General features: G+C 34.8%; 1 protein-coding gene across 4 annotated transcripts in view; it reads left to right on the forward strand.

Moving 5' to 3' along the window:
• The window catches only part of VPS13A (vacuolar protein sorting 13 homolog A), a 273046-nt gene that overhangs the window by 58128 nt on the left and 186947 nt on the right, over positions 1 to 27971 (forward strand). For all 4 annotated transcript variants that reach the window (XR_009008570.1, XM_007182294.2, XM_007182295.3 and 1 more), the window contains exons 18-22: positions 5660 to 5849; positions 5936 to 6050; positions 10507 to 10643; positions 12496 to 12628; positions 15135 to 15252. Coding sequence is in view for 3 of the 4 variants with exons in the window: in XM_007182294.2 (XP_007182356.2) it covers positions 5660 to 5849; positions 5936 to 6050; positions 10507 to 10643; positions 12496 to 12628; positions 15135 to 15252 (693 nt within the window). In the remaining variant the exon portion in view is untranslated. The remainder of the gene's footprint in view (positions 1 to 5659; positions 5850 to 5935; positions 6051 to 10506; positions 10644 to 12495; positions 12629 to 15134; positions 15253 to 27971) is intronic.

Here is a 27971-nt window from a genome sequence, read left to right on the forward strand (position 1 = left end):
GATTCTGGGAGTTTTTGCTAGTTTAATTGTCATTTCAGTGGAGAAACTCGATTATTTGAGCACCTTTTTCTGTCACTTCCAAAGACAATACTTATCCATTAACTTTTTTTTTTTAAAGGCTTTATTATTTTAGAGCAGTTTGAGGTTTACAACAAAGTTTAGAGGGAGGTATAGACATTTCTCATATACCTTCTACCCCTACACATACAGAACCCCCTGCAATTATCAATACACTCACCAGAATAGTACATTTTTACTAAAAATGAACCTACACTGGCATAATCACCCAAAGTCCATAGTTTACATCGTGGCGCACTCTTGTTGTACATTCTGTGGTATGGACAACATAGAATGACAAGTGTCCATTGTTACAGTATCACACACAGTATTTTCACTGCTCTAAAAATCCTCCATTCTGCTATTTGTTCCTTACTCACTCCCCCAAACACTGATTGTTTTACTGTGTTCATAGTTTTGCCTTTTTTAGAATGTCCTGTAGTTGAAATCATACAGTGTGTAGCCTGGCTTCTTTCACTTAGTGATTTGCATTTAAGCTTCCTATATGTCTTTTCATGAATTGATAGCTCATGGTTTTTAGCACTTAATAGCATTGCATTGTCTGGATGTACCACAGTTTGTTTATCCATTCACCTACTGAAGGACATCTTGGTTGCTTCTACGTTTTGGCAGTTATGAATATAGCTGCTGTAAACAGCTCTGTACAGGTTTTTTATGGACATAAGTTTTCAGCTCCTTTGGGTAAATATCAAGGAGCCGATTGCTGGATCACATGGTAAAAATATGCTTAATTTTGTAAGAAACCACCAAACTTTCTTCTAAAGTGACTGTACCATTTTGAATTCCCACCAGCATTGTATGAGAGTTCCTATTGCTCCATCTACATCCTTGTCATTACTTAGTGTTGTCATTATTCCAGATTTTGGCCATTCTAATATGTACGTAGTTGTATGTCACTGTTGTTTTAATTTTCATTTCCATGATGACATATGATGTAGAGCATCTTTTCATATGCTTATTTGTCAGTCTTATTTGGTGAGGTGTCTGTTAAGATCTTTAGCCCATTTTTTAATTGTGTTGTTTGTTTTCTTCTTGTTGAGTTTAAAGTGTTCTTTATATATTTTAGATAACAGGTCCTTATCAGATGTGTTGTTCGCAAATATTTTCTCCTATTCTGTGGCTTATTTTCTTATTCTCTTAGCATTAATATCTACCATAATTGTTACTGTTTTCTATTTATTGCCCTTGTTCTTTGTTCCTATTTTTGTCTACCATGTCTTTTCTTCTTTTTGCAGTTTAATTGAACATTTTGTATGATTCCATTTTCTCTCTTTTCTTGGCACATCAGTCAAAATTTTTAAAACTTTTTTTAGTGGTTGCCCTAGAGCATTTAATATACTTTTTTGTTTGTTTTTTGTTTTATTTTATTTTAATTTTTAAAAAAATGTTTAATTTTTATTGGGGTATAGTTGATTTAAAATGTTGTGTTAGTTTCTGCTGTACAGCAAAGTGAAAAAGTTATACATACACATATACACTCTTTTTTAGATTCTTTTCCCGTATAGGTCATTACAGAGTATTGAGTAGAGTTCCCTCTGTTATTCAGTAGGTCTTCATTAGTTATCTATTTTATATATAGTAGTATGTATAGCTTTTTTTTTTTTTGCCTTTTTATTTATTTAATTTTTTTTAACATCTTTATTGTGGAATGCCTTTTTTTTTTTAAATGTCTTTATTGGAGTATAATTGCTTTACAGTGGTCTGTTAGTTTCTGCTTTATAATGAAGTGAATCCGTTATACATATACATATGTCCCTGTATCTCTTCCCTCTTGTGTCTCCCTCCCTCCCACCCTCCCTATCTCACCCCTCTAGGTGGTCACAAAGCACTGAGCTGATCTCCCTGTGCTATGCGGCTGCTTCCCACTAGCTATCTATTTTACGTTTGGTAGTGTATATATGTCCATGCCACTCTCTCACTTAGCCCCAGCTTACCCTTCCCCCTCCCTGTATCCTCAAGTCCATTCTCTAGTAGGTCTGTGTCTTTATTCCCGTCTTGCCCCTAGGTTCTTCATGCCCTTTTTTTTTTTTTTAGATTCCACATATATGTGTTAACATATGGTATTTGTTTTTCTTTTTCTGACTTACTTCACTCTGTATGACAGACTCTAGGTCCATCTACCTCACTACAAATAACTCAATTTTGTTTTTTTGTTTTTTTGTTTTTTTTTTTACAACTGATCTAAGTCTGCTTTGAAGTAATACTATACTATTTCACAGGTAATGTGAGTACCCAATAATAACAAAATATTCTAATTCCTTTCTCTAATCCCTTGTGTCATTCCTGTTATTCAATACACTGTTAGATTATTAACAATGAACATACTAATAATCTGTTAGGACAATTAAATGTTTGCATTTTACCCTCACTTTTCTACTTCAGTGCTCTTTCTTTATGTAATCTGAGTTTCCAACTTACATTTATTTTCTTCTAAGTAACTACTTTTAATATTTCTTGAAAGGCAGGTCTGATGGCAACAATTTTTCTCGATTTTTGTTTGTCTGAGGAAGTCTTTATTTCTTCTTTACTTTTGGAGGGAGAGTTCACGGGGTACAGAATTCTAGTTTAGAGTTTTTTGCTCTTACACTTCAAAATATTTGTTATACTCTGTTCTTGCTAGTATGGTTTCTGAGAATGTGGAAGTAATTCTTATCTTTGCTTCTCTATAAGTAAGGATTTTTTTCCTCTCTAGCTCTTTTTAGGATTTTTTTCTTTATATTTGATTCTCTATAGTTTGAAAATATGCCTAGGTGCAGTGGGTTTTTTTTGTTTTTTGTTTTGTTTATTTTGTGGGGTTTTTTTGGCATTTATTCTGCTTGATGTTCTCTGAGCTTCCTAAATCTGTTATTTAGTGTCTGATATTAATTTGGAGAAATTCTCAATCATTATTGATTGAAATATTTCTTCTGTTCCTTTCTGTCTTCTCCTTCTGGTATTCCCATTGCTTGTATGGTACACCTTTTGTAGTTATGCATGGATATTCTCTTCTGATTTTTTAGAAATGCTTTCTGTATTTTTATGATTTTTCTGATATATTCTCCAGCTCAGGGATTTCCTTAGCTGTGCAACTGTGCAGTCTCCTAATAAGCCCGTCAAAGTCATTCTTGTTACAGTGTTTTTTATCTTTAGCATTCATTTTTGGTTCTTTCTTAGGATTTCCATCCCTCTGTTTACATTGTTCATCTGTTCTTGCAGATTGTCTACTTTATCTGTTAGACATATTAACCGTCAGACATATTAATTGTAGTTGCTTTAAATTTCTAGTCATGTAATTCCAGCATCCCTGCCATGTTTGGTTCTGATGCTTGCTCTGTCACTTCAAATTGTGTTTTTTGCCTTTTTGTATGCCTTGTTATTTTTTCCTGATAGCCAGACATTATATACTGGGTAAAAGGAAATAGGTCCTTAATAATTTGGTTATAAGATGTGGGAGAAAGGGAAGAGTTCTGTAGTCCTGTGATGAGCTCTCAGTCTTTGAATGAGCCTGTGCTTCTGGACTGTGAACTTAACAAGAGTGTCTCAGTTTTTTTCCCTACCCCCTTAGTGGGGGTAGAATGGGTAGTGTGGGCTGGAGTTGGGTATTTCCCTCCCCCCATGTGGAGTGGTAGACTTGACTGGAGTTGGATATTTCCCTTCTCTTGGTCATTTTGACTCTGATAATACCCCATTAGGTAAGGCTCTAGTGAACTCGTTTCTCCAGAGGGCAGGCCTTGCTAAGAACAGCAGAGTGCTCTGGCATATTTTTAAATGGTTCATCTTCCTCTCCACTTGCCTGAGGAGGGGATATTTCTCCAATATTTACTGTGGGAACCTGGTCGAATTCCTGGAGGTGTATCTCAGATTATTTGGGGGACTCCCCTGTGGCTGGGTCCCCTTAGAGTTTTTTATTTTAATTAATTTTTATTGGAGTTTAGTTGCTTTACGATATTGTGTTAGTTTCTGACGTACAGCAAAGTGAATCAGTTATACATATACATATATCCACTCTTTTAAAAATTTCCTTCCCATTTAGGTCACCACAGATCATTGAGTAGGGTTCCCTGTGCTAAACAGTAGGTTCTCATTAGTTATCTATTTTATACATAGTGGTGTATATATGTCAATCCTAATCTCCCAATTCGTCCCCCTTCTCCCCCCCTCCCCCGCCTTGGTAACCGTAAAGTCGCTACATCTGTGACTCTATTTCTGCTTTGCCAATAAGTTCACCTGTACCCTTTTTCTAGACTCCACATATAAGTGATATTATGCAGTATTTGTTTTTCTCTTTCTGACTTACTTCACTCTGTATGACAATCTCTAGGTCCATCCACGTCTCCGCAAATGGCACTGTTTCATTCCTTTTTATGGCTGAGTAATATCCCATTGTATATATGTATCATGTCTTCTTTATCCATTCCTCTCTCAATGGACATTTAGGTCGCTTCTGTGTCCTTGCTATTGTAAATAGTGCTGCAGTGAACATCAGGGTGCACGCATCCTTTCGAATTATGGTTTTCTCTGGATATATGCCTAGGAGTGGGATCGCTGGGTCATATGGTAGCTCTATTTTTAGTTTTTTAAGGAACCTCCATACAGTTCTCCATAGTGGCTGTACCAATTTACATTCCCACCAGCAGTGTAGGAGGGTTCTCTTTCCTCCACACCCTCTCCAACATTTATTGTTTGTAGATTTTTTGATGATGGCCATTCTGCCCGGTGTCAGGTGATGCCTCATTGTAGTTCCCTCTGGAGTTTTTAACTCTCAGAGTTGTCCACACTAAGTCTCCAGCAATTCAATTACAGTTTAGGTTTTCCAACCTTGGCTCTAGTGTCCGTGGTGGTTTCCTTTTTGCAGATCTCTGCTCTGGTAAGCCATGACTCCCTGTCTGTCTTTTCAGTCTTAGGGGCAGCAGTTTGCCCTGTGTACTCCCCTCTCTTACATATCGAAGAAGAGTTGTTGATTTTTTGGTTTGTTCAGCTTTTTACTTGTTGTTAATATGGAGTGGTGACTTCAAACTCCTTTCATAGGGAACCAGAAACCCCTGACCCTTCAAAAGCTTCTTAATCTGGAAATCAACATGTGAATAGAGTTCTTTGTGAATTAATCTATGTCAGTTTAGATCTAATAGTTGTATATTTTCTTCGGTGTGCATGGAATGGAGTAGCAAGAAATGCAAAGTGAAATTTTTTTTTTTAATAAATTTATTTTTATTTTTGGCTGTGTTGGGTCTTCATTGCTATGTGCGGGCTTCCTTTAGTTGCGGGAAGTGGGGGCTGCTCTTCGTTGCAGTGTGGGGGCTTTATGTTGCAGTGGCTTCTCGTGTCGCAGAGCAGGGGCTCTAGGCGCACGGGCTTCAGTAGTTGTGGCTCGCGGGCTCAGTAGTTGTGGCTCGTGGGCTTAGTTGCTCTGCGGCATGTGGGATCTTCCCGGACCAGGGCTCGAACCTGTGTCCGCTGCATTGGCAGGTGGATTCTTAACCACTGCACCACCAGGGAAGTCCTAAAGTGAAATTGTTTTTATTTTTATTTTATTATTTTTAATTTGAAAAATACTTTAAAATTGTACTGATTGCTAATTTCTGTCCTATCTTTTTTCATGCAGATTTGAAACCCAGATAGGTTCATTTCATGTTACTGGCTTACCAGGTAATTCAACAAAACCCCGCCTCCTGTCTTCATTGGATGATGCTGCATCACTCTTGCGAATTATATTTGAGATAAATCCATTAGATGAAACTGTTGCTCAAAGGTGTATCATAGAAGCTGAACCTTTAGAAATGCTATATGATGCAGTAAGCATTTTTGTAATTCCTAAGTTTTAATATATTTCAATTTGCCTTGAGTTTGTGCCTCATGTTAATGATGCTTATTTTAACAGAGAACAGTTAATAGTATAGTGGAATTCTTCAGACCTCCAAAAGAGGTAAATCTAGCACAGCTGACTTCAGTGACTTTGACAAAACTTGAAGAATTTCGTGATAAGACAGCAGCAGGTAAATGCCAGTATTAATGTTGGTGAATTAAGTACTTATACTGAACTTTCAGTCATGTTGTGCTGATTTTAGTAAAGTATTTTTTGAGTTTATATTTCTAGACTAGATACAGTTTTAATTGAAGCTAATTTGGTACCTTTATATTTAAATTTAGGTATAATGATAATCATTCCTTACACTTAGAAAGGTCTAACCTATGTACCACATTCAAGTTAATTGCAAAATTTTTTTAGGATTTTTGAAATTCTGTTTATGACAGAAACTGGCCTGTCATTTTCCTTTCTTGTAATGACTTCCAGATTTTAGTATATTGGCCTCAGAAAATAAAAGTTCCATCCTTCTTTATTCTCTTGGAGAGTTTGTGTAAGATTGGTTTGTTCAGCCAATTGGTTTGTTGGGTCTCATTTCTTCTTTCAGTGTTTGGCATAATTTGGTTTTGGAGATTTCTTTGGGGAAGATTTTAAATTAGAGATTCCATTTTTAAAATATAGTTGACTATAGAGATGACCTCTGTGGTTTTTAATGCTTTGTAGTTTGTTGAGACTTGCTTTCTGACTCAATATATGGTAATTTTAAAAATATTCCACATATGTTTGAAAAGCATATCTTTTTAATATCTATACATATCCTTTAAGTCACATTTGTTTATCATGTACTTCAAATCTTTTGTATCCTTACTGGATTTCTTTTCCTTCTTGTTTCACCATATTCTAACAGTTATTTACCAAACTTTCAATTTGGATTTGTCTATTTCATGTAGATCTGTAATTTTCTTCTTTATAAAGTTTGGTGCTATATTAGGTACATGCAGAGATATTTTTTTCCCAATGAACCAAATCTTTTATCTGTATGAAGTTGTCAATATTTTTAGTCATGCTTCAATTTTTTAATATTTTTTCTTTTTTTGTTCTGATATTAGTATGGATATTCTAGGTTTCTTTTGGTTATAATTTGCCTGCTATATGATTTTTTATTCTTTTACTTACTTTTTCCCTCTATCTTTATTTTTAGATGTGTCATGTCAACAACATATGTGAGATGTTTTTCAAGCTGTGATACTGACAGTCTTATATTTCTTGACCTTTCTTTCCTGACTTGGGATAAATTCTAGCATTACTTCCTCCACTCCCACCCTTGTACCGTTTGAAACTTAAATATTCTCTTTCTCTTTTTACTGTAGTAATTAAAACACAAATTTTTGTTGAGATAAAATTTAATAAAACATTTTACCTTCTCCCAGTCATTGCAAGGAACACTTTAGAACACTTGAACTCCTTTCACCATCCTCATTACTTACATGCTATTGTTATTTTTTTCTTGTTTTAACTTCATAGGACATTTTTTGTTTGTAGAGTCAATGCTGGTTTATAATTACCTATATATCAACTACTTTCTTCGCTCTTCATTCCTATTTGAACTTAACACCTTTTATCTGGGATTATTTCTTTTCTTTCGGTAGTTCATTTATACATTTTTTTCTTTATTTAGAGTCCGCTGATGGCAAACTCTTTTGTTTGTTGTATTGTTTGGTTTTGGTCTGAAAGTAATTGTCCTCAGTTTTGAAAGATATTTTTTACTGGATATATAATTCAGAGTTGGTGATTATATTGTTCTTAGCACACTGAAGTGACCATTCTACTGTCTTTTGGCTCCCATTACTGATGTTGAAAATTCAGGTGTTGGTGTGTTTGCTGCTTCTTTGTAGATTATCTGTCCTTTTTCTTTTGCACTTAAGATGTTTTTATCTTTTATATTCTATAGGTTCAGTATGATATATCCAACTGTGGACCAGTTTGAGGATTGGTAGATTTAATTATTTCTAGAAAATCCATCTGGAAAATTTCTAGACATTAACTCTTCAGATTTTTTTTCTCTTGATTCTCTTCTGGAACTCTGGCTAAATATATTTTAGCTTTTTTTACTCTGTCATTCTTCTTAACTTATATATTTTGTTTTCTTTCCATCTGTTTTTCCTCTGTTGCATGCTGGGTAATTTCCTTTAATTTATCTTCTGATTTTTACTGAATCCCTCTTCAGCTGTCTAATGTGCTTAATAATCTTCCCATTGAGTTTAATTTCAGTGATTATATTTTCATTTTAGGAATTCTGCTTTGTTATATTTAAAATCTGATTTTTTATTCTTTTTTTTTTTTTTTTTAAAGTGGTGATTATGTCTCTGGGCTGCTTCAACTTAATTAATTAATTTATTTTTGGCTGTGTTGGGTCCTCGTTTCTGTGCGAGGGCTTTCCCCAGCTGTGGCAAGCGGGGGCCACTCCTCATCGCGGTGCGTGGGCCTCTCACTATCGCAGCCTCTCCCGTTGTGGAGAGCAGGCTCCAGACGCGCGGGCTCAGCAGTTGTGGCCCACAGGCCCAGTTGCTCCGCGGCACGTGGGATCCTCCCGGACCAGGGCGCGAACCCGTGTCCCCTGCATTGGCAGGCAGACTCTCAACCACTGTGCCACCAGGGAAGCCCTGATTTTTTATTCTTTATAGTTCTCTTTCCCATGGATATCTTCAAACTTGTCTTTTATTTCTTCAAACATATAAGCCCAGTTGACCCTTGAATAATGCGAGAGTTAATCTGTGTATAATTTACAGTGGGCCCTCTGTATCTGTAGTTCTTCCACATCCCCGGATTCAACCAACCAGACACCATGTAGTAATGTAAATATTTACTTTTGAAAAATATTCTTGTGTAAGTGGACTCACCTGTGTTGTTCAAGGGTCAACTGTATAGTTATTTTATATTGTCTCACCAGATAATTATCTCTTCAGTTCCATTATGTGAAGACTTTTGTGTTTTTCTTTCTCCTCTCTTTTATTTCTGCTGTTTCTTATATTCATGTTAACCTTCGTCTTTTTGTTGATTTTTGATTGTGAGCTACTCATTTTTATTGGAAAATTATTTGGTAGAGTTCCCTGAAGTCTAGGATAAATGGACTTTCATTCAGGGAAGAATTTCATTTTTTCCTGCCAGGTATCTCGAGCATGTTGGTGGGGCCACTATCTAAAGTCATTACTTGAGATATTTTGGAATGACAAAAGTTGTGCTACATATCCACTTGAGGACTGTATTGTGATTATGATTCACAGGGAGACTACCCCTTTTTCCCAGTTTTTTTCAGAGACATTCTTTGCATTCTCCTATGGGTAGGTTTTAGGGACAGGGAGGTTTAACTTCTGGATTACTCTTACTTTGAGTATGTACCTTTTAGATCCCAGATTTGTGAAAAGAACTCCTGCTAGACTCCTCATTTTTGTCATCTGTTCCTTATACTCTGTGAGGCTATGGAAAGGAGTTCCAAAGTTTACCAAGTGCAGAAAATGGTCTCAGGATAAAATTTTTATGGCTCCCATTTAAATCTGTTAGGTTTTCTCTTTCAATTTGATTTTTGGCTTCATAGATCCTTACTTTCTTGCCTCCTCTTAGTGTTTTTAGTAGGTTTTGTTGTTGCTGTTTGTTTGTTTTGCTTTATATCCAACCATTTTTGTTGCTTTTAGTGGAAGAGTAGGTTTGCCTACCTATTTATTCATGTTACCAAGATTTAGAAATCTAGTTAAATGTTTTAGTATAGGGCTTCCCTGGTGGCGCAGTGGTTGAGAGTCTGCCTGCTAATGCAGGGGACGCGGGTTCGAGCCCTGGTCTGGGAAGATCCCACATGCCGCGGAGCGGCTAGGCCCGTGAGCCACAGCTGCTGAGCCTGCGCGTCTGGAGCCTGTGCCCCGCAACGGGAGGGGCCGCGATAGTGAAAGGCCCGCGCACCGCGATGAAGAGCGGTCCCCGTACCGCGATGAAGAGTGGCCCCCACTTGCCGTAACCAGAGAAAGCCCTCGCACGAACTGAAGACCCAACACAGCCAAAAATAAATAAATAAATAAATAAAGTAGCTATAAAATTAAAAAAAAAAAAAAAATGTTTTAGTATAAGTTCAAGACTTTATCTTAGTTAAAATTCATTTTGGTAGATTCATCCATTTTCATAGAAAGTTCTGGTTCCCTTTTCTGGTTTACATACAGTTTTATTGAAGATGATTTAATAATCCAGGATTTTCATTGTCTCAGAGTAATATAAAGATCAAGTATCATTGTTCAGTATGGTAGATGTAGCTGTATTAAGTTCATGATTTGGGAAGAATTATATAGATTCTAATATTTCATGTAACTTAATTTTTTTAGATGTGTATCTCCCCAGTTTTCCCAAATTGGGTTTATGGGTCAAAAACTTCTTTTTGAAGAAGTATTCCAGTTTTGTACTCAGTTATATTTAATGAGTATACACATTGACTAACAAATATCTTACTTTATAATGAAAATATTTTGCTCAAGGTTATTTTAAAATTAATACTAATTTCACATCATTTTAAGGTTGTGCTACCAATTCATGTGTTTAATGATTCTCTATTTCTTGAGTAATTTGTGAAAACAATTCATTGTATAGATTTAACTTTTATGCAGGTCTGCTGTATATTATTGAAACACAGAAAGTTCTTGATCTCAAAATTAATTTGAAGGCTTCATATATTATTATCCCACAAGATGGAATTTTTAGCCCTACATCAAATCTGCTTCTTTTGGATCTTGGTCATCTAAAGGTATATACTACTAATAATTATTTTATAATATGACACTTATGGTGTTTCTTTGTTTAAGATGTATTTTGGTCTTTAGACGTTTGATTTGGTATATTAATTTTTAGCTTAATAGCAGAAAGTAGGATTTGAGAAATCTTCCCTTCTGGCAAGTAAAGTGAAGTTTCATTTAATTAGATAGTTTCCCTACATTTCTAATAGGAAAATGACCCATTGAGTGCTGAAGCTCAGGGGTGAACCTAAGAATTATATTTATAAAATTTGAGAGTAATGCTTGAGAAGTCTATTTCCTTTTCAATTTAAATTTATTACTTGGTCAATTAAAATGTGTAGAGTGGAAGGGAGTTCTGGAAGTAATCAAATATATATTCATCCTTCTGAAATTGTTTGTGTATATACTTTAGACATTGGCATTTTAATATTTCTATTAAATAATCCTAAAATTGAGAGATGGTCTTCTTGCATTTTGCTTCTTATTCAATTATGTATGTTTTTCCCCTCAGTTTTGAGTAGAGAATACTTTGTTTTTCAGTGTTTCTAGATCTTTGCTGTTCAGTATGGTACCCACTGGCCACATGTATTTGTTTAAGTTGATTAAAATTTTTAAAAATTCAGTTCCTTAGTTACATTAGCCACGTTCAAGTGTTTAATAGTAACAGATGACTAGTGGCTACCGTATTAGAACAGATGGAGAACAATTCCATCATCATAGAAAGTTCTGTTGGACAGCAGTACTCCAGATCGTGAAATGTAGAGGAATAACTCTAACAATTTAAAGACCCAGAAGGGATGGATAATATTGGAATGCTCTTTCTGGCTACCTAACAAATATGTGCCTTTCCTTGTTATTGACATTCTCCTTTATTTTATATATATATATATATATATATATATATATATATATTTTTTTTTTTTTTTACTCTTCAGTTAGTAATTATGTAGACACTGCTGGATTTACATTTATAATAAAATTTTATACAGATAATTATTCATATTTGAAATTGGTTATAGAATTGGTTCATGGGCAGTACGGTTTAGTGGAAACAGCCAGTGGAAAGGTATAGTGGTCAGAAGGGTATCTCTCTAGTTTTATGACCTGAGGCAATTTGCTTAACCTTTTGCCTAAAATTCATTACCTTTCAAACAGATAATCAATTTTGACTGTCTACTTCACATGAACTATGTAAAATAAAGGGAAAAATGTTAAAATAAAAAATATATACATATGCGTGTGTGTGTGTGTGTGTGTGTGTGTGTGTGTATATATATATATATATATATATATATAAATATGAATGAATAAGATCTTTATATACTACTGTGAAGTGATCTCCAGGATACTTGAGTGAAAACAGTAGTATGCATAGTATACCAAGCAAGGGGAAGTACAACTATAACTTGCTTGGGGTTGCATAAATGGCAGAGCTGGAACTAAAATTCAGGTACACTAATATTTAATTGTGGACTCTCACTTCTTCTTATAAAGTTATCTGAATATCTGTCATTGTGCCATGGAAACATTTTGTAAGTTATATTTGTCTCTTAATTTTGTTTTTAATAAAAAGGCTTCTTAGCAGATTAAAATAATTTTTAGATCTATTATTTACCAGGACTGGCTTTGTTCCCCTTTTTTAATAGAAATGACTGGAAAATATAACTTAATATGTAAAAATTTACTTTATATCTGGCCTTCTCACTGTATATGTCATGGATAAAGACATTTCTAATAGTCTTATAATGTATGTCAGCTTGTGAGTTTATCTTCTCCTGTTAAATTTTTATATTATAGTCTGAAAGATAAAAAACTTTATATTTTCATTTTGAAGTAATTTAAACTATTAACATTATCTTCAAGGTGACAAGTAAAATTCGTTCAGAATTACGAGATTTAAAACAAGGTGGGGCGAAACTTGAAGAGATAATGTGTAGAGCTTATGATTCCTTTGATATTCAGCTTACAAGCATACAGCTGCTTTACAGCAGAGTTGGTAAGTGTACAGTGCATTATTTGTTGATTTGTTTTGCTGAAGTGATTAATTAGGTTTTTAGACAGTTTCTCTGAAGACTTTCATCCTAAATATGTTAGAACTTTTACCTTTTTGAATTAGAAGTGATAGTAGATATTTCCTAGGAACAGTATCTCAAGTAGGTGTGATTTTATCCCTCAAGAGACATTGTCAATGTCTAGAGACATTTTTTTTGTTGTCACGAGTGGGGAGTTGGGGCACTACTAGCATCTAGTGAGTGGAGGTCAGGGATGCTACTAAACCTCATACAATATAGGCGAAAGCCACCCCCCAACAGACTTGGCCCAAATATCAGTAGTGCTGAGACTGAGAAATCCTGATCTATACCAGTGTTTTCCAACCTTTGGAAAAGGTTGGAAAGCACTGGCACATATTTAAAGTGATATTTGTATTACACAATGGGATAACCAGAAGAGGCTGCTCAAGGCCAGAGGCAGCCAGCTTAGGGGCTCTGAGAGCCCAGGCTGTAAACAGCTACACAAAGACTGAAGAAGGTCACTATCTTAGGAATACCTTTACCCTATTCACTTTGGTGTACAAATAAGCATCTCTGATCTGGATATAGTTTTTTAGATGAAGTGACCAAAGCCAGAAATTCACTTGTCAGGAGCCACTAACGTAGATAGAGAGCCCAGACTAGTTGAGCCCTCTTTCCACTGTCATATTGCTTCTGAATAGCCAGGGTGTTAGTGAACATTGAGATGTGTATATGGTCAAATTTTAATTATCTGAGCTAACTAATAGAAGGAGAAACAATGAGATCCTAAAGTTATGATTATTAAAAATGTTAGTGTATATAGGACTGGAACATTTGATTTTTTTCTTTAACTATATTTGCTTTAAGAGTAATGAGCTTGGTTTTTATTTTTATCATATTTCAGTTGGTGTAAAAGGAGCCCAGAAGTATAGTGGATGGGAAATGCAAATTGTTTATAGAAAAATCCATAAATTTATTTTCAAGGAATACATTACTATAGTTTGGTGTGTTTGATACATTTTGGTAACTGGTTTTCAAAGTCCATGAGCCATACTTAATAGTTAAGATATTGAGATGCAAAAAAAAAAAAAAAAAAAAGATATTGAGATGCTTTGTAAAAAATTGTTTTCAGTATTTCATTATTATTATCTGAAAATTATTGGAATTCCTTGGAGTTGTTTTTGATAAGCATTAACTATTCTTAAATAATTAAATCTTTTGGGGGGCAGGGTTTTTTTGACATTGGGGTTACTTTATGTAATTGTGTCATAGAGTTCCCTGATAAATACTGAAACACATGCTTCTAAATATCTTATTTTTTATCTGTAAATTGAGAAGTGAAGGAAATATTTCATTTATCTTGGTACTGTTGGAATTTTAAAAATTGTAATAAAGTCCATTTTACTACCTGTCTTCAGGAGTCTAAGCTTTCATTTGCTTTGTTTTCCTTGACTGAAGATTTAACTGACTCATGGTATTATTAGGTTCAAATGGAGTAATGTACCTGCTTTGTATTATATGGATCCCATTAATCTTGTTATAAATTTTAAAAGTTATTTCTTTCTAATATAGACATGTCTTTTAGAAAATCTGGACAATACAGAAAAACAAAAACATCATTCTTTATCCTACTGCTCACACATGAGCATTGTTGATATTTCAGTGGATATCCTTTTGGTGTTTTTTCAATGTATGTGCCTATGAATGTATGGGATGTATTTTGTGTGGTGTTTGGGAGTGTTTGTGAATGCGTTTTTAACATGATTTACATAGTTTTATATACTGACCTGCCTTTCATTTACCAGTAATATTTTGGGCACTTAAATTCATGATTTTTACTGGCTATCTAAAGTTCTAAGGCTATGCTGTCAGTTATTTAGCCATTCCTTTACTGAACATTTAGGCTTGTGACACTGCAGTGAATGTTGCCAGAGGGTCGCATGTTGGCAGACCTGGGTGACAATTTCAACCTTATCACTCACTAGCTTTTTGACCATAAGCAAGCTGTAAATTCCTCTCAGTCTCATTTTTCTAAAATGGGATGTTATACATCATTGTGAGAATTAAATGAAAATTTAAACATTGCCTAGAACAGTGTCAGTTATAAATCTTAAATGTAACTTTTATTAGTTAATACTGAAGAACTGCACTTTTCCCTACCTTTTTCATTATTGCCTCAGAGCCATGTTTTTTGAGTAATGTATGGTTGGCATAGTGATTACCAAGGATGCACAGTAGATTTGATTAAAACTATGTTGTTGTTAACATTTTAATAAACATTTTCCCTATTAAAACATAGAGTCTTTGAAAGGGAAAAGAATTTACCTGCTGAGTATGTGTACCTGGGAATATGGCATTAAGATTATCTAGATGTAGGAAGATTTCCTCATACCATGCACTGTATGACTACGAAGTATTAATGGTAATGTTAGGTTTTGTATGTTTTTCAAATTACACATGTGTTAAACATGTACTGTTTTCTGTAATTAGGTGATAATTGGAAAGAAGCACGAAAACTCAGTGTATCCACACAACATATCTTGGTACCTATGCACTTCAATGTGGAACTCTCTAAGGCCATGGTTTTCATGGATATAAGGATGCCCAAGTATGTATTACCTGTTTTCATGTGATTGTAGATTTTCTTAGTAGTTATATAGCTAAGAAATACCATGTTTCATTGATTTTTTTGTAGTAAAATATATATAACAAAATTTACCATTTTTAAGTGTATCATTCAGTGGCATTAAGTACATTCACATTTTTGTCCAACCACTCCACCATATCAGCTTCACAAACTGGAACTCTACCCATTGTTAAACAATAATACCCCACTCTCTCCTCCCCCAAGTCCATGGCAGTCATCATTCTGTGTTATGTCTCTATGAATTTGACTACTCTAGGTACCTCATATAAGTGGAATCATACAATATTTCTCCTTTTGTGCCTGGTTTATTTCACATAGCATAATGTCTTCATGTTGACCCATGTTGTAGTGTATGTCAGAATTTCATTTTTTTTAAGGCCTAATTCCATTGCATGTATATATCATACATTATTTATCCATTCATGGGTTAATGGATATTTGACTTGGAATAATGCTGCTGTGAACATCGGTATACAGATATCTATTGGAGTCCCTGCTTTAAATTTTGGGGGGTATATATCCAGAAGTGGAATTGCTGGATTATTCTATTTTTAATTTTTTGAGGAACTGTCCTGCTGTTTTCCATAGCAGTTGCACCATTTTATATTCCCATCAGCAATTCACAGGGGTTCCAATTCTCTTACCTCTTCACCAACGCTTGTTATTTTCTCCTTTTCAAAAAAATAATAGCCATCCTAACAGGTGTGAAGTAGTATTTAATTATAGTTTTGAATTGTATTTTCTAATGATTAGTGATGTTGAGCGTATTTTCATGCTCTTATTGGCAATTTATATATTTCTTTAGAGAAATGTCTGTTCAAGTCCTTTGCCCACCTTTTAATTAGGTTGTTTGTGTTTTTTGCTGTTAAGTTGGAGATTTGTTTTGGTTTTTTAAAAAATATTTTCCTGGGTATTAACTTCTTACCAGATAAAATGATTTGCAAATATTTTCTTTCTTCTTGTGGATTGTCTTATTTATCACTCTTTTGATAGCATCCTTTGATGCACAAAAGCTATACATTGTGATTAAGTTTAATTTATCTTTGTTGCCTGTGCTTTTGTTGTCATATCTAAGAAATTATTACCAAATCCAGTGTTTTTCCTGTATATTTTTTTCCAAAGAGTTTTATACTTTTAGTGCTTAGAAAACCTTTTTGAGTTAATTTTTGGATGTGATGTAAGGTAAGGATCCAGCTTTATTCTTTTGCATGTGGATGTGTAGTTTTTTTCAGCACCATTTGTTAAAAAGACTGGCCTTTCCCTATTGAATAGTCTTGACACCCTTGTTGAAAATCATTTGACCATATATGTGATGGTTTATTTCTGGGCTTTCTGTTCTGTTCCCTTGGTCTCTGTGTCTGTCTTTATGCCAGTACCACACTGTTTTGATTCCTGTAGCTTTGTAGTAACTTTTGAAATCAGGAAGCATGAGTCATCCAACATTAATCTTTTTCTACATTGATTGGGTGATTTGGGGTCATTTGAGATTCCTTTTGAACTTTAAGATGGATATTTCTATTTTTAACAACAGTTGTCACTGAGATTTTGATATGGATCGCAGTGAATCTGCAAATGTTTTCAGTAGTGACATCTTAACATCAGGTCTTCCAATACATGAATACAAGATGTCTTTCCATTTACCTGTGTCTTTTTAAATTTCTTTCAGCATTATTTTGTAGTTTTCAGTGTATGTCTTTTTCTTCCTTGGTTAAGTTTATTCTTTTTGATACTATTATAAATGGAATTGTTTTCTTAATTTCTTTGTTGGTTAATAGAAACTCTATTGATTTTTCCAAGTTGATTTTGTATCCTGAAACTTTGATGAATTTGTTTATTAGTTCTAACATTTTTTGTGTGTGTGGAATTGTTATGATTTTCTACATATAAGACCACTTCATGTTAGAACAGAGGCAGTTTTACTTCATCCTTTCCAATTTGGATACCTTTTTTTTCTCTTTGTTGCCTAACTACTCTGGCTAGAATTTCCAATATTATGTTGAATACAAGTAATTTAAGTGGGCATCCTTTATTTTGATCACAGAGTAAAAGCTTCTAGTCTTTTGCATTGAGTGTGCTATGTGTGGTTTCTTCATATATGACCTTTATTATTTTGAGGTAGTTTCCTTCTATTTCTAGTTTTTGAGTGTTTTTATTATGGAAACATGTTGCATTTTCCAAATGCTTTTTCATCATTTGAGATGATCATGTGTTATTTTGTCCCTTCATTTTGTTAATGTGGTGTATTACATTGATCTGTTTTCATATGTTGAACCATTCTTCCGTTCCAGGGTTAAATCCTACTGGGTCATGGTGTATAATCCTTTTAATATAATGTTGAATTTTGTTTCCTAGTGTTTTTTTGGAGATTTTTGCATCAGTGTTCATAAGGGATATTGGTCTGTAGTTTTCTTTTCTTGTAGTATCTTTGTCTGGTTTTGGTATCAGAGTAATGCTGTCCTTAAAATGAGTTAGGAAGTATTCCTTTCTATTTAGTTTCCAGGAAGAGTTTGAGAAAAATTTGTGTTAATTCTTTAAATGTTTGGTAGAATTCACTCGTGAAACCATCTGATCATAGGCTTTTATTTGTTGTGAGATTTTTGATTACTGATTCACTCTCCATATTAGTTATAGGTCTATCTAGATTTTCTGTTCCTTCAAAATTCAGTGTTGATAGATGTGTGTTTCTAGGAATTTGTCCACTTTATTTAGGTTATCCAATTTGTTGGCATAAAATCCTTCCTATTTCTGTAGGATTGATAGTGATATCCCCACTATCATTTCTGATTTTAGTTGAGTCTTTTCTGTCTTTATCTCAGTCTACCTAAAGGTTCTTCAGTTTTGTTCATCTTTTTGAAGAACAAACTCTTGTTGATTTTTTTTCAATTATTTTTCAATTCTCTATTTTCTCTCTCTCTGCTCTAATCTGTATTTCCTTACTTCTGCTAACTTTTGGTTTAGTTTGCTCCTTTTTTAGTTCTTTAAGGCATGAAGTTAGGTTGCTGATTTGAGATCTTTCTTTTTCAGTATAAGTGCTTATAGCTATAAATTTCCCTCAGCACGGTTTTTGCTGTATGCTATAAATTTTGGTATGTTGTGTTTTCATTTTCACTTGTCTCAAGATATTTTTTTATTTCCGTGGCGATTTCTTCTTTGACTCATTAACAATAAATGTGTTAATTTCTACATATTTGTAATTTTACATTTTTCATTCTGCTGTTGATTTCCGGTTTCATTCCATTGTGATTAGAAAGGATGCTTTCTATTCAGTCTTTAAAACATTTTTGACTCTTGTTTTATGACCTAAAATTCGGTCTATCCTGGAGAATATTCTATGTGCATGTATGGAAAAATGTGTATTCTGCTGTTGATGGAGGAGTGTTTTGTTTATGTTTGTTGACAGCGTTGTTCTAGTCCTCTATTTCCTTATTGATCTTTTCTCTGGTTGTTCTATCAGTTATTGAAAGTGGGGTATTGAAGTTTCATGTTATTGTAGAGCTATTTCTTCCCTCAACTCTGTCAATATTTCATATATTTTTGAGCTCTGATGTTTGGTGCATATATGTTTCTAATTGTTATATCTTCTTGATGAAGTGACTTTTTATTAAATAATGTCTTTTGTCTCTTGTAACAGGTTTTGACCTACAGTCTGGTTTGACTGATACTGTAGCCATTCCTGCTTGCTTTTGGATATTATTGCATAGAATATCTTTCACTTTCAAACTATTTGTGTCCTTAGACCTAAAGTCGGTCTCTTGCAGACATCATATAGTTTGATCCGTTTTTTTTTTTTTTTTTTTTTTTTTTAAATTATTTTCCCTTTATTTATTTTATTTATTTATTTATTTATTTATTTTTGGCTGTGTTGGGTCTTCGGTTCGTGCGAGGGCTTTCTCTGGTTACGGCAAGTGGGGGCCACTCCTCATCGCGGTGCGGGGACCGCTCTTCATCGCGGTGCGCGGGCCTTTCACTATCGCGGCCCCTCCCGCTGCGGGACACAGGCTCCAGACGCGCAGGCTCAGTAGTTGTGGCTCACGGGCCCAGCTGCTCCGTGGCATGTGGGATCTTCCCAGACCAGGGCTCGAACCCGTGTCCCCTGCATTAGCAGGCAGATTCTCAACCACTGCGCCACCAGGGAAGCCCCGTTTTTTTTTTTTAATTCATTCTGTCAATTTATATCTTTGTGAAGTTTAAACCATTATGTTTAAAATAAATAGTGATGGGGAACACATTAATTTTGTCATTTTGTTATTTACTTTCTGTATGTCTTATAGCTTTTTTGTCCCTTCTTTCCTCTGTTATGGCCTTCGTTTGTGTTTAGTTGATTTTTTGTTCTGACGTGTTTTGTTGCCCTTCTCTTTTCCACATATGCATGTTCTATAGATATTTTCTTTTTAGTTATCATGGAGATTACCTATAACGTTGTAAAGTTGACAATTTTTAAAAAATTGACACCAACTTAACTTTAATTGCATACAAAAACTCTACTATTTATTGCTCCACCCCCTCCATTTTATGTCATTGATGTCACAAATTATACCTCTATTATATATTGTACCCGTTAGGCCAGATTTATATTTTCATGCATTTGTCTTTTAAATCCTGTAGAAAATAAAAGGTGAAGTTACAATAAAAAATCATAATACTTGATTTTATATTTATCGTGTGTTTGCTTTTACCAAGATCTTTATATTTTATTGTTAGCTGACTGATGCTTTGAGCCCAGTATCCTAAATATAGAAGTCTGTTAAATTAGACTAGACTATTTAGCTGATTTAGTCCTAAATAGTTTAAGACTGTAGCTAGCCCTTTCACCTTTTCTTTCCACCAGTAATTTTTCTCTCCCTTGCAAACATTCAAACCTCAGCCACAGATCTATTTTAAAATTTAAAGAAAGACACATCTAACAACTACCAAACAATCTAAGTGAAATTGTTACTAGAGAGGCAAGAAGAGAATGCTCATTTTTTTTTTTTTTTTTGCCTTTCAAATTATAGGACTCAATTCTCTAGAAAACATTGTGCAGTTTACTCTCATTCTCTTAGACTTCCTCACTCAAGAATATCAAACTGGGACTCTGAGTGTCTTAAAGCAGAGGAATGCCAGGAATTTGGTTTGAGAAAGAGAGGAGGAAAGAAAACCATTCTATACATTTTGCTGTTGTTTACAATCAAACATTAGGTATAGGTTAATTTTAGACACGCTTAGGTTCTTTGGCTTCCTTCCCAAGTGTCCTCCTGCCTATTTACTGTTGTCTGATATTTCTTTTAAAGTTTGACAGTATGTGAGAAACGACAAAGATGTATGTCATTTCCTGTTGCAAACATGGTTACGAATAGATTTTTTTTCAGCATTTTATACTTAAGTATGCTAGAATCTAGGATGTTACGGGGTACCAAAAAAAGAAGGTGATACTACTCTGAGAGAAGAAATGGCTAACTTCCCTTGCTTTAGATTGCTCTGTTAGTCTATGATTAGGGAGAATTTATGTCCTGTAATGTAGGGAATATGTATAGCCTAGCAGAAATTAAAGCAGTTGGTTAAAATGTCTATATATAGACAGATAATGGAATGCAAGAGTATGAGAGATTAATCCAGTGTAACAGTCAGCAAACTTTTTCTTTAAAGGGCCAGATATTAAATGTTTTAGGCTTGAAGTTGTATTGTCTGTCACAACTACTCAACTCTGCTATATGAGCATGAAAGCAGCTATAAACAGTACATAGTAAGTGGGCATGGCTGTATTCCAGTTAATACTTTATTTACAAAAATAAGCAGCAGGCTGGATTAATCCTTGGGCATATTTTGCCAAACTCTGGTTCAGTGCATTACAGCCAGACACAACCAATAAAGGGAGAAGACACCAGGAAAGCCTTTTGTACTAGTATTCTTATGATACTAAAATGGCTATAAGTTAGGACCAGAAAATTGTGCCTAAAATAATCACAAGCAGAAACTATAATGATTTAGAAAGATGAAATCTGAGAAGCATTTGATTTCAGTTTTGTAAGTTGTGAGCAATATAAAGTGGATATGACATTACATAAAATCCTGGAACTCTACAAGTATCAGGCAACTTCCTTTGAAGTTTGAGCTTAAAAAGTTTAAGGCAGATAAAAGGAAATCCTCTGTTATTTGGTAGGTAGTATTTTGGCACCTGTCATCCTCAGGTTGTTAAGCTGGCGTATTTAAAGATATTGAAAAGAAGTTTAGGTATATTAATGAGACAGATCTATAATATGTACCTGTTAAATTAGGATGTATGGGATTAGTTACAAATATTTAGGTTACTAGAGGTAAAAGAAAGCTTATAATTTTCTCAGGAATTCAGGTACTTTTTAGCAGTCATTGTGTGTGATAGAAAAAGTAAGTTATAAAAATGAAGGGATAAAAATGGTGAACGAAAACTTATTCTCTCTTTGATGTCAGTCTCTTTTAAAATTATTATTACTTTTTAAAGACTTTCTTCATATTGCAACAGTTTTAGTGTCACAAAAAAGTTGATAGGAAGCTACAGAGATTGCCCATACACCCCCTGCATCCACCCATGCATAGCCTTCCCATTAACAACATCCCCCACCTAGTGGTACATTTGTTAGAATTGAAAAACCGACATTTACACATCATAATTACCCAAAGTCTGTAATTTACATTATGGTTCACTCTTGGTGTTGTACCTTGAATGGGTTTGGACAAATGCATGATATGTAGCCATCATTATAGTATCATATAGAGTTTATCATACAGAGTATTCTTACTGCCCTAGAAATCTTCTGTTCATCCCTCCCCCATCACACTCAAGCCCTAGCAAGCACTGATCTTTTTACTGTGTCCATAGTTTTGCCTTTTCCAGAATGTCATATAGTTGGAATTATAGAACAGAAAGGCTTTTCACATTGACATCTTTCACTTAGTAATATGCATTTAAGGTTTCTCCCTGTCATTTCATGACTTTGAGAGCTCATTTTTTTTTAGTGCTGAATAATATTCCATTATCTGATGTATCACAGTTTGTTTATCCATTACCTACTGCAGAACATCTTGGTTGCTTCCAAGTTTTGGCGATAAAATTAGAATATAAAATTTTTGTGGATAAACTTGATTCATATAAAATTATGAGTAAAGCTGTTATAAACATCCATGTGCAGGTGTTTGTGGGGACATAACTTTAAATTCCTTTGGGTAAATATCAAGGAGCACAATTGCTGGGTCGTATGGTAAGAGTATCTTTAGTTTTGTAACAAACTTCCAGACTGTCTTCCAAAGTGGCTATACCCTTGTGCATTTCAGTCATCAGTGATTGTGAGTTCCTGCTGCTCCACATCCTTGCCATTATTTGGTGTTGTCAGTATTCCTGATTTTGGTTATTATAGTAGGTGTGTAGTAGTATCTCATTATTCTTATTTTGATTTTTGTTTCTCTGATTATATATAATGTGGAACATCTTTGCTTATTTGCTATCTATGTATCTTCTTTGATGAAGTGTCTCTTAAGATCTTTGGTCCATTTTTCAACCAGATTGTCTTCTTATTATTGAGCTTTAAGTATTCTTTGAGAGCTCTACCCACCACCAACAGTACCTCCCATCAGGAAACTTGCACAAGCCTCTTAGATAGCCTCATCCACCAGAGCGCAGACAGCAGAACCAAGAAGAACTACAGTCCTGCAGCCTGTGGAACAAAAACCACATTCACAGAAAGATAGACAAAATGAAAAGTCAGAGGGCTATGTACCAGATGAAGGAACAAGATAAAACCCGAGAAAAATAACTAAATGAAATGGAGATAGGCAACGTTCCAGAAGAAGAATTCAGAATAATGATAGTGAAGATGATCCAAGACCTCAAAAAAAGAACGGAGGCAAAGGTCAAGAAGATGCAAGAAATGTTTAACAAAGACCTAGAAGAATTAAAGAACACCTAGAAGAATTAAAGAACAAAAGAGACGAACAGTACAATAACTGAAATGAAAAATACATTAGAAGGAATCAGTAGCAGAATAACTGAGGCAGAAGAACGGATAAGTGACCTGGAAGACAGAATGGTGGAATTCACTGCCATGGAACAGAATAAAGAAAAAAGAATGAAAAGAAATGAAGACAGCCTACAGCCTAAGAGACCTCTGGGACAACATTAAATGCAACAACATTCACATTATACAGGTCCCAGAAAGAGAAGAGAGAAAGGACCTGAGAAAATATGAGAAGAGATTATAGTCAAAATCTTCCCTAACATGGGAAAGGAAATAGCCACCCAAGTCCAGGAAGTGCAGAGAGTCCCAGGCAGGATAAACCCAAGGAGAAACACGCCGAGACATATAGTAATCAAACTGACAAAAATTAAAGACAAAGAAAAATTATTGAAATCAACAAGGGAAAAATGACAAATAACATACAAGGGAACTCCCATAAGGTTAACAGCTGATTTCTCAGCAGAATCTCTACAAGCCAGAAGGGAGTGGCATGACATATTTAAAGTGATGAAAGGGAAGACCTACAACCAAGATTACTCTACCTGGCAAGGATCTCATTCAGATTCGACGGAGAAATCAAAAGCTTTACAAACAAGCAAAAGCTGAGAGAATTCAGCACCACCAAACCATCTCTACAACAAATGCTAAAGGAACTTCTCGAAGTGGGTAACACAAGAGTAGAAAAGGACTTACAATAACAAACGCATAACAATTAAGAAAATGGTAATAGGAACATACATACCGATAATTACCTTAAACGTGAATGGATTTAATGCTCCAACCAAAAGACACAGGCTCGCTGAATGGATACAAAAACAAGACCCATATATATGCTGTCTACAAGAGACTCACTTCAGACCTAGGGACACATGCAGACTGAAAGGGGATGGAAAAAGATATTCCATGCAAATGGAAATCAAAAGAAAGCTGGAGTAGCTATACTCATATCAGATAAAATAGACTTTAAAATAAAGAATGTTATAAGAGACAAGGAAGGACACTACATAATGATCAAGGGATCAATCCAAGAAGAAGGTATAACAATTATAAATATATATTCACCCAACATAGGAGCACCTCAATACATGAGGCAACTGCTAATAGCTATAAAAGAGGAAATAGACAATAGCACAGTAATAGTGGGGGACTTTAACACCTCACTTACACCGATGGACAGATCATCCAAACAGAAAATTAATAAGGAAACACAAGCTTTAAATGACACAATAGACCAGATAGATTTCATTGATATTTATAGGACATTCCATCCAAAAACAGCACATTACACTTTCTTCTCAAGTGTGCATGGAACATTCTCCAGGATAGATCATATCTTGGGTCACAAATCAAGCCTCAGTAAATTTAAGAAAATTGAAATCATATCAAGCATCTTTTCTGACCACAACACTATGAGATTAGAAATCAATTACAGGGAAAAAAACGTAAAAAACACAAACACATGGAGGCTAAAGAATACGTTACTAGATAACCAAGAGATCACTGCAGAAATCAAAGAGGAAATCAAAAAATACCTAGAGACAAATTACAATGAAAACACGATGATCCAAAACCTATGGGATGCAGCAAAAGCAGTTCTAACAGGGAAATTTATAGCAATGCAAGCCTACCAAAAGAAACAAGGAAAATCTCAAATAAACAATCAAACCTTACGCCTAAAGGAACTAGAGAAAGAAGAACAAACAAAACCCAAAGTTAGCAGAAGGAAAGAAATCATAAAGATCAGAGCAGAAATAAACGAAATAGAAACAAAGAAAACAATTAGCAAAGATCAATAAAACTAAAAGCTGGTTCTTTGAGAAGATAAAACAAAATTGATAAACCATTAGGCAGACTCATCAAGAAAAAGAGGAAGAGGACTCAAATCAATAAAATTAGAAATGAAAAAGGAGAAGTTACAACAGACACTGCAGAAATACAAAGCATCCTAAGAGACTACTACAAGCAACTTTATGCCAATAAAATGGACAACCTGGAAGAAATGGACAAATTCTTAGAAAGGTATAACCTTCCAAGGCTGAACCAGCAAGAAATAGAAAATATAAACAGACCAATCACAAGTAATGAAATTGAAACTGTGATTAAAAATCTACCAACAAACAAAAGTCCAGGACCAGATGGCTTCACAGGCTAATTCTATCAAACATTTAGAGAAGAGCTAACATCCATCCTTCTCAAACTCTTCCAAAAAATTGCAGAGGAAAGAACACTCCCATACCCATTCTCTGAGGCCACCATCACCCTGATACCAAAAAGCAGACAGAGATCCTAGAAAAAAAGAAAATTACAGACCAATATCACTGATGAATATAGATGCAAAAATCCTCAACAAAATACTAGCAAACAGAATCCAACAACACATTAAAAGGATCATACACCATGATCAAGTGGGATTTATCCCAGAGATGCAAGGATTCTTCAGTATATGCAAATCAATCAATGTGATACACCATATTAACAAATGGAAGAATAAAAACCATATGATCATCTCAATAGATGCAGAGAAAGCTTTTGACAAAATTCAACACCCATTTATGATAAAAACTCTTCAGAAAGTGGGCATAGAAGGAACCTACCTCAACATAATAAAGGCCATATATGACAAAACCACATCAAGCATCATTCTCAATGGTGAAAAACTGAAAGCATTTCCTCTAAGATCAGGAACAAGACAAGGATGTCCACTCTCACCACTATTATTCAACATAGTTTTGGAAGTCCTAGCCATGGCAATCAGAGAAGAAAAAGAAAAGGAATACAAATTAGAAAAGAAGAAGTAAAACTGTCACTGTTTGCAGATGACATGATACTATACATAGAGAATCCTAAAGATGCCACCAGAAAACTACTAGAGCTAATCAATGAATTTGGTAATGTTGCAGGATACAAAATTAATGCACAGAAATCTCTTGCATTCCTATACACAAATGATGACAAATCTGAAAGAGAAATTCAGGAAACACTGCCATTTACCACTGCAAAAAAAAGAATAAAATACCTAGGAATAAACCTACCTAGGGAGACAAAAAACCTGTATGCAGAAAATTATAAGACACTGATGAAAGAAATGAAAGATAATTCAAACAGTTGGAGGGATATACCATGTTCTTGGATTGGTAGAATCAATATTGTGAAAATGACTATACTACCTAAAGTAATCTACAGACTCAGTGCAATCCATATCAAATTACCAATGGCATTTTTTCCAGGACTAGAACAAAAAATATTAAAATTTGTATGGAGACACAAAAAAACCCTGAATAGCCAAAGCAGTCTTGAGGGAAAAAAACGAAGCTGGAGGAATCAGACTCCCTGACATCAGACTATACTACAAAGCTACGGTAATCAAAACAATACGGTACTGGCACAAAAACAGAAATATAGATCAATGGAACAGGATAGAAAGCCCAGAGATAAACCCACGCCCCTATGGTCAACTAATCTATGACAAAGGAGGCAAGGATATACAGTGGAGAAAAGACAGTCTCTTCAATAAGTGGTGCTGGGAAAACTGGACAGATACATGTAAAAGAATGAAATTAGAACACTCCCTAACACCATACACAGAAATAAACTCAAAATGGCTTAGAGACCTAAATGTAAGACTGGACATTATAAAACTCTTGGAGGAAAAAATAGGAAGAACACTCTTTGACATAAATCACAGCAAGATCTTTTTTGATCCACCTCCTAGAGTAAAGGAAATAAAACCAAAAAGAAACAAATGGGACCTAATGATGCTTAAAAGCTTTTGCACAGCAAAGGACACCATAAAGAAGACAAAAAGACAACCCTCAGAGTGCGAGAAAATGTTTGCAAATAAATCAGCCGACAAAGGATTAATCTCCAAAATATATAAACAGCTCATTCAGCTCAATATTAAAAAACAACCCAATCCATAAATGGGCAGAAAACCTAAATAGACATTTCTCCAAAGAAGACATACAGATGGCTAAGAAGCACATGAAAAGCTGCTCGACATCACTAATTATTAGAGAAATGCAAATCAAAACTACAATGAGATATCTCCTCACACCAGTTAGAATGGGCATCATCAGAAAATCTACAAACAGCAAATGCTGGAGAGGGTGTGGAGAAACGGGAACCCTCTTGCACTGTTGGTGGGAATGTAAATTGATACAGCCACTATGGAGGACAGTATCGAGGTTCCTTAAAAAACTAAAAATAGAATTACCATATGACCCAGCAATCCCACTACTGGGCATATACCCAGAGAAAACCATAATTCAGAAAGATACGTGCACCCCAATGTTCATTGCAGCACTATTTACCATAGCCAGGTCATGGCAGCAAGCTAAATGGCCATGGACAGACAATTGGATAAAGAAGTTGTGGTACATATATACAATGGAATATTACTCTGCCATTAAAAGGAATGAAATTGGGTCATTTGTAGAGACGTGGATGGATCTAGAGACTGTCATACAGAGTGAAGTAAGTCAGAAAGAGAAAAACAAATATCGTATATTAGCACATATATGTGGAACCTAGAAGAATGGTACAGATGAACCAGTTTGCAGGGCTGAAGTAGAGACAGATGTAGAGAACAAACATATGGACACCAAATGGAGAAAGTGGCGGGGGGTGGGGGTGGTGGTGGGATGAATTGGGAGATTGGGATTGACATGTATACACTGATGTGTATAAAATGGGTAACTAATAAGAACCTGCTGT

This window comes from Balaenoptera acutorostrata, chromosome 6 (assembly GCF_949987535.1).
Source record: "Balaenoptera acutorostrata chromosome 6, mBalAcu1.1, whole genome shotgun sequence".
Taxonomy (NCBI): Eukaryota; Metazoa; Chordata; class Mammalia; order Artiodactyla; family Balaenopteridae; genus Balaenoptera; species Balaenoptera acutorostrata.